This window comes from Pteronotus mesoamericanus, unplaced genomic scaffold (assembly GCF_021234165.1).
Source record: "Pteronotus mesoamericanus isolate MK-2021 breed Mesoamerican mustached bat unplaced genomic scaffold, CSHL_Meso_final contig_1173, whole genome shotgun sequence".
NCBI lineage: Eukaryota > Metazoa > Chordata > Mammalia > Chiroptera > Mormoopidae > Pteronotus > Pteronotus mesoamericanus.
The window spans coordinates 892,770-900,819 of NW_026555032.1; the positions used below are offsets into that span (position 1 = coordinate 892,770).

At 49.0% G+C, this 8,050-nt stretch overlaps 1 protein-coding gene across 2 annotated transcripts in view; it reads right to left on the reverse strand.

Moving 5' to 3' along the window:
* Positions 1–6,374, reverse strand: part of TMEM163 (transmembrane protein 163) — a 228,684-nt gene extending 222,310 nt beyond the window's left edge. For both annotated transcript variants that reach the window (XR_008529873.1, XM_054582016.1), the window contains exons 1-2: positions 6,179–6,374; positions 487–606 (exon numbers count right to left, since the gene is read on the reverse strand). Coding sequence is in view for 1 of the 2 variants with exons in the window: in XM_054582016.1 (XP_054437991.1) it covers positions 487–606; positions 6,179–6,374 (316 nt within the window). In the remaining variant the exon portion in view is untranslated. The remainder of the gene's footprint in view (positions 1–486; positions 607–6,178) is intronic.
* Between the last annotated feature and the right edge of the window lie 1,676 nt (positions 6,375–8,050).

Here is an 8,050-nt window from a genome sequence, read left to right on the forward strand (position 1 = left end):
TACCCACGGAAAACTAGAAAGAGGACCCTCTCATTTTCCTTTCATAAAAATATGTGCCCATAATTTATGTCAAACGTTACACCGAGGGAAAGGAGAGAATGTACTACAATATTACACCCATCAGATTGCACTAGGCTCAAAGTATGAATCTCCAGGATGTGTCTTTGTCATGTCGTCCCAAGCTGAAGGCATCACCAGGACAGTATTTTCCTGGTCAGATGGCAGCTGCAATCGACTTCCACAAACCCACATACTGATGAAAGCCAAGTGTCCCCAATACTGCTCTGTTTTTCCTTCTTAACTTCTTCCCTCCTCAGAGAAGAGAAGCCACTTTACTAATTTATAAGTACCCTGACTATCCAACAATCTAAAAAAAATTTACTCATCAATAAGAGTCAGCTAAAAGCAAAGGAGCTCCCCACACAAGTCAGAGAATAAAGCAGGCAACCTGGGCACATATTGATGGGCAAGATTCCGGATACTCACTAAAGGCAGCCACCGCCAGGGCCAGCGTCACAATAATGGAGAACCAGGAGACCCACAGTGCCTTCTTTCTGTAGTTCTGGGCTTCATGAGGTTTTAGTCGAGTGCTGCTTTCTAGTAAGCCTGGCAAAATCAGGGAGGAAAGGAAGTTAGACATTTCCTTATTGAGAAACCCACAGGCAGAGCTACACCTTCTATCCAAGGGTTGCAAACTGACAGTCTTCGGGCCAAGATGTGTTTTAACAATTAGGAGACTTCACATGGAAATCAGGCTTACTGGCATCTCTTGAAAAGATGTGAGGCTCCAGCACTATCTGGAATGTGTTCCCGCAAGGTAACAACAGCTGTCTTCTTTCTGAGGACTCTGCAGGCCCCACCACTCCCTCACCTGCTGTCTGAGCCCGGCCATCCCTCAAACTCCTGTTAACTAGCTTGGCTCACAGGGGTGCTGCTCCCTTTAACAACACCCCTTGGGTAGGAAAACAGCACCAATAGCCCACGTTTAGTTAGCCATTCAGGCTTCTCAGCTGTGGGCATTGATTTGCATTGATCCACCTGCAAGGTCCCACTGGTGGGCTAGGTTTTGCCCAAAGCAATGAGTCTCAGAGTACAAATACCCTCATTGCTCCCTCAGTGACAATTAACAGGAGAAGGACCTTTTCTCATTAACTGGCACCACCAAGAGCCGCCAGACCTAAATTGTACACCCTGTTTTCTTCTGTTTCTGCTCTGCTCTACCTATCCTTTTGTACCAAGCATATGTAGAAAAATTCTTATAATATTAAAGTGGGGTAAATCTGCTAAAACTGTAGGTAGTTTTCTAGATAGGCCATATGTAAGAGAGGTTTGATTTTTGTTTCCTAGGCTTTCAACATGGAGAGTCCTTGACAGCAGACATTCATGACTCCCAGGTAAAGCCCAAGCTTCAACCGCCTTAGGTTGAAGACTAAAACATCTTCAGTATGATCCCAATTTATATTTCTTCTTTCCCTTTGAAAACAGATAATATATGGCATCTCTTTGTTGCAAAGAGAACCAAATTCTCAAACACTGTACATAAAAGGCGCTTAGGACACCATCCCTGGCTAAACAGCCTAACATACCTTTTACAGGTGGAACATCCTCACCCCAACAGCTTCCAAAAAAATGAAGAAAAACTCCAGCTCCATTTGTGAAATACTGCACAATGTGCGACATATCACACCTATACATTATATAAAAGGAATCATCTCATTAAACCGACTGGGCATCACACTAAGCCTCTGGTTGCCAAAAACTGTGTCCTGTTCAAAAATTATAGTAAGGACCCTTTTGAAACGTTTCAATTCCATTTACTACCCAGATTCAAGCACCCTGAACAAGTACTGAACAAAGCAAGAGGAAATATCGAGAAGGTTGCTTCATGAGCCCAGATTATAGCTCAGAGATTTTTAAATGATTGAAACACGTAGACTTCCTTAGGATGAAAAGATAGATAGATGAGGGAGGGAAGGAAGGAAGGAAGGAAGGAAGGAAGGAAGGAAGGAAGGCAGGCAGGCAGGCAGGCAGGCTAAAGGTAGGTTTAAACACCATCTCCATCACCTCACTGTAAAAATGTCCCCAAACCTGCCAAAATAAATGAGTGCACTTGGATGGAAAACAGAAAAATCTCTTATCAAATTCTGCCTTTGCTACAAGGGATTTCAAATTAAAATCCCTTGTCTACTTCTTTCTTTCCCTTTGTTTACATCTTCTCTAGCTGCCAAAAACACCCCGTTCTAATTTCAACTATAATCACCCTGTGTCCAGTTAAAGCCACAGCCTAAAATAAGGAGGTTCCACATATTCCCAATAATTTATTTCCCTTTTCCCAAATGATATAAAAATCTTCCTTTCATCTTGGCAAACTGATTTTCAGAAGTGAAGCTGGTTCACATAAGCAGTTCATTTGCTGGATATTTTGACAGCAACAATCTCAAGAGGTTTATCTACGGGGGGCAGATGAGGGGAGGTAAAAACAAGGTTCCTTTTAAAAGCAGATTTAATTTTCTAAGAGAAAAGCAATGATCTGAATTTTCTCTTCTGCCACATGGCATTTTTCCTTCCAAAGTCAGCTCTTTCCAACAATATGACTGACCACACAGGCCAATCTACACGCCTCACCCCTCAGTGGGCCGGCACTCCTATGAAAGGGTTTGGGATCACAGCCCTCAGAGGATGAACTGCCCTGCTAAGGGGAAGTCTTCTAAGCAGTAGGACTGCTGGCTCTTCTGCAGATCTAACCCTGTGCGTACCTCAGCCATGAGATTTTTTTTCATTAAAAAACTGCAGTAAATGCAATGGGAATGCCGTCCACAAAGGGAGGAACTTCCCCTTTTCTATCCAAACTTTGTTATTTCCTACTAGTTTTCTTCTCTAAAAATATAGCCAAAATCAAGAATGGAAAACTCCTCACTCTTCAAATTACCTATGAAGACTAAGATCATAAATGGCCTGCACACAGGTGCCTCTATCTCTGCTCCCATATTGGCTACATGCACACTTGCAAGCCTTGGAGATGCCATGAGAATTTCTGAAGTTTTCAGGAGGCTGTGCTTCCAGTGTAAAAGAAAGGCAGCACACCCCAGAGATGCTAAGATAGGTCAGCCTCAGATAGTTGGCCTGCGCATTCCAATTTCTAATCTCATCCAATTTCACATATTTGTAATTTTGGCCAGGAAAGAGTAAGCATAAGGGTTGTATTAATGAAGGACTGATACTTTATTTTTTTAAGGGGGGATGCAAATATATGTGGGGAGGTTGAAGCTACCAGTCATTTCCATGCTAGTATAAATTAGTTCCAGTTGCTTTCTCCTAAATAGTCAGTCATGCTTGGATTCTCTGAAGCGTAATATTCATTATATGGGAACCCAGTGGGAAATGCTGAAGCATATAACACTCAAGGCTAAGCTGCGCCCTAAGGCTTGGAGCAGAATGATGGAAAGGAAAACACTTGTGGAGAGAAGAGTGGGTACTAAAAGGGAGAGAGTGAAAACGCTGAAGACAAATGTGTCCTATATTTTGTGTATCTAAGTCCCTAAAGCTCTCGGGCCACAGAGCTCTTTCTCTCTGAACTACAAGGATTAGCCAAATGGCACTGCAATTTTGATATTATGAGCTACATAGGTTTCTGGAACCAACCCACATCACTGTGAGAAAAATACCTCCAAATTCCCAAAACACAAAATTATAAAGCAAGCATTTGATGGGAGTTAGAAGAAATCTGCAACAGGGTCCTGGGGTGTCTAACTTGTTGGCGTCTCTAGGCCATACTGGAAGAAGAGTTGTCTCGGGCCACACATTAAATACACAAACACTAATGAAAACTGATGAGCACACACACACAAAAAAGGTTTTAATTAAATTTATGATTTTGTGTTGGGCATTCATAGCCATCCTGGACTGCATGCAGCCCATGGGCCACCACAGGTTGGATACATGAAAGGACAAGAGAGAAAGGCAAACGTAGTTATACATCCAGGGTACCCAACCCTCACATGCCATATAGGCATTTAGGCTTAGAAGCCAGAAAGCTTCTAGGCTTTCCTGATGGAGAGATGCACAGCAGGTAACTGCTAAGGCTTCTTTCTCCCCAAATCCTCTCACCATCAGGAAAAAGGCAGCAGTAATCGAACCATCCCCAAGTGATACAAAAATCAATATTGGAAAGAGGCAGTCCGTAAGGAAAAAATAACACAAACACAAAATATTATAATAAACCTCCCCAGGTAACCTTCTGATTTATTTACTAAAGATGACTCATTCATCATTAACTCCTGGCTGTCAGGAATAGGCTAAACAAAAGAATATCACACTTTCAGCTTTCAATGCCACCCAGCACTGGGTTCTTTGAGGGACAGGGTTCATCCTAACAGAGAGGCTGTGTGTGGTATGCAAAGCTTTCACAAAGTAACAGTTTATGAACAGTGAATGCTTTCATGCTACAATATAATGGAAAATGAAATTCAGTAGACCAGAGAAAAATAACCTTAAGAACGAATTCAGATAGGCTTCTTACACTTGGACATGAGCTACAAAATGATGCTAAATATTAACTCGCCCTACCACTTTTTTCCCCTCCTATTATTTTGTGGCAGGGGTGGCGGGAGGGGGGGGCGGGGAGAAATAGGCCAGCTCTTGCAGATGACCTGCAATGCTACAAAAATAAGCTGAGCCCAGAGTTCCTTCTTCAATAGCAAATTTGTAAACGCTACAATATTAGTTACAGAGGGAAAGGTAATTAACACTACCTAAAATAAAACTGACAAGTCTTGTTGGGTGCTTGTGATGTCACCAACCATCAACTCTAAAAAGATAGCCAATTATGTGAGAATCGGAGGAGAACCTGCAACATAGGTGCCGGACTCGTTGGTTGCAACTGGAGCGGCTCCAGTTCTCGCCGAGCTCCCTGCCGGTTCTCTGGGAATTGCCGTTTCCACGTCATTCTATTTCCCAGGCTTGCGGCGGCTTAAATTTTCTAAGAGGGAAGAGATCGTGCATCTGCACACTAAACCGGAATAAAAATGTACAGGAGATACTAAGAATAGGACAGAAACCTGCTAAGACTAAAATATAAAAATCCGCCACAGCCAACAAAAAATAAGGCGTCCAAGAAAAGGGGGTGGAAGTGCCGGTGAGCCGGCTCCCCGTGAAAGGCCCGGCTGTACGAATCCCGCTTCGGCCACTAACCAGTTTTAGCAGAACCACTGAGTCTTTTTGAAGGGGCCGATTTGGACTTGGATTCAACAAGAAGCAGAAAAGATATAGACATGGCCAAGAACAGGGCTTCGAGCGGAAAGGAAACGATGAAGGGAGGAAAGAGGGATTTAGGAAGAGAAACGGGTATGAACAGCGGAGTCTCTCCGTCTCATGCGGGCCACTCAAAGGGGGCGTCGACTGTCGGTCCGAAGATAGGGTTTGGCCTCCCACGGAAAGGGGCTTTTGCGAGGTTCTCGGCCAGTGCCCTGAGAGCGATTCTGAAGTGGGTGGGGACGTGCGCTCCGGCAACCACCAGGTTTCAGTGGCATTCATCCAAATGAGGTTGGTGGCCCAAACCCAGATGTCCCAGTCCTCTGCCCTCCGCACCAGACACCCCGCGGTAAACTGGACCCCCTGTAAATGAAGGTCCGGGGCCGCCCGACTTCCCTTCGCCAGGGCGGGCGGCCCGCCCAGCAGCCACTAAAGGATCCTCAAAGGCTGAACCCGCAGAGGGAAATTATCCCGGGAGCCGGTGGAGGTCAGAGGGGGGCTCAGGAAGGAGGACGCACGGGGCTCAGGTCCCTCCCAGCTGAGCTGGGGCTGCAGTCCCCCGGGAGCACAAGGCTCCGAACGCGGAAAAACAAAAAACAAAACAAAACAAAAAAAACCGCCTCCCGCAAACTTTTCCAGTGGGCGCCGGAGGGGCAGGGGCTGGCGGAGAGGAGGGCGCGGGCCCCCTGCGGGCTTCCCCAGAAGGCTGCCCGTTCTCGGGTTCCGAGGCGGCACTGGCCGCGGGAGGTGGGGCTGCCGCTCTCTGCGCCTCAGCTGGGAAGTCCCGGCTCCGCGCCCGGCCCACCCCGGGAGTGTGCAGACACGAGCTCCTCGCCGTGCCGGCCAGGCCAGGGGAAGGGGAAGGGGAAGGGGAAGGGGAAAGGAAAGGGGAAGGGGCCGGGGGTAAGGATCCCGGCGGCGCGCTCACCTCGATCCTCTAGCCCGTCGCTGAACTGGCCGCTCTGGCTGATCCGCATCTGTTGCCCCTCCTCGGGCTGCGGGGGCTCGCGCACTGGGGAGCCCAGCTGGCCGGGAGCAGCGGCGAAGGGCGCATGGCCTCGGGGCGGCGGCGGGACGGCAGGGCCCGGGGGGCTGCGGCGCTCGCTGCCCGCGACCGTCTCCATGGCGCGGGGCGGCGGATCCCAGCGGCTACGACGAGAGCGGCGGGGATTCGAGTTCGAAGTGTGATGTGCCGCGGCTCGGAGCGGGCAGAGGACAGACGGACAGCGCTGACAGGGAGGCAGGGCGAGCAGGCGCGGCGGAGTGGAGGTGCGGCGGCTGCAGGGGTGGCGGGTGTGTCGGGGAGCGGCGCAGCCGGTGGCAGGGGCCGCGTAGTCGCTGCCGCGCTCCGCCCCCGGGGGCAGGTGCGGGCGGCAGGGACCCGCCCCGAAATCCCAGCGCTGCAACCCGCGCACCGGGACCGGTGTAGAGAGAGGGATTTTGCGGGGCTAGTCACCCGAGGGCTGTAGGGAACTACTCGGGCCCGGGGCGGCACCGGCAGGGCCTGGCGAGGGTGTGACTGGAGCTCTAACCCCTCCCGCGCTGCGCGATGATGCCCAAAGGGGAACCCTCTCGGGCGCAATTTTATCTGCCGTCCGGGAAGCTCGCGGCCGCGCTCCGGCAAGAGAGCAGGCAGCGCCCTAGTTTGGCATCTTTCTCCTCTGGAGCTGCACAGGCTTCAGAGGCTGTGCTGTGTCTCCGCCTGGACTGCCATCCTCACCGCCCATCCCGGGAAAACGAGGTCCACCTGCCCGTCTGTCCCGGGCCTTCTCTAGAGGTTTCGATTGCCCTGCCAGTTTTTCTCTTCAGCACCAACTTAAGGGGACCTGGTGTCCTTGGGACCACTGGGCGCTCTAGAAGACATTTGGATTTCAAGGCTTCCCCATTGCTGCTATCCCTGGTCCTTTGTCCCAGCCAGTCCCCCACCAGCCACTGATTCCCCTCTGAGTATTCAAGTCTCGCAGGTTCTTCAGGACTCGAAGCCTCCCCTGGTTGTCCCGCGCGGCCGACTGTCTCCACCTCTGGCCTCGCGGAACCCGTACCCTTGTGGAGCCGGACTGGTCTCCGCAGCGCGGCGGCGACCTGGTCCACGGCACTCCACGCCACGCCGGGGACCACGCCGGGCCTCACGCCGGCTCTCTCGCATCCTCAGAGATTCAGAGACGGGCTGGCCATTTATCCGATTTATCTTGAATGTAATGTTATCAACATCCAAACTATAGAGTCTAGGTTTAATTTTTAAATAGAAATTTAAAATTTAGATTTCGTCTTTGAATTTAATGAGCTCCAAAACGCCAAATCCTTATTTAAAACCTGCCTACTTTGGGGGTTAGGGACCCTGTTTTTTTGTAGAATACCCAGTTTCCTTCCTCATTCTCTCTTTGCCTGCGTTTGAAATCGGAGTGGGATTTAAAGGCCTCTGTGGTGTAATGGAAACATCAGTAGAAGTGGGGAGAGTGTATCATTTTATGTTAGGAATGAGAAGATCTGAACTGACCTTGGCTGATTCACTTTACGTTTTTGACCACTAATTTCTTTAACTGAAACTGAAAGAGTTAGACGAGGTCATTTCAAAGGCCCCATCTTGCTAGGAAAAGACGGTGGGAGGAAAGGAAATAAGAAAGAACGAAAAGAAAGAAAAATGCTATGATTTCTTAGGTTTAAAAAAATGAATAAGTCTACCTTCCAGTCTTTGTTCTGTCCTTGGAGGTAAGCAAACACTCAGGGGTTTGTAGACAAACTCAGGCAGACCCGCAAACCCCACCCCCTTGCTCTCTTCCACACAGACTTTTCCCTCTAG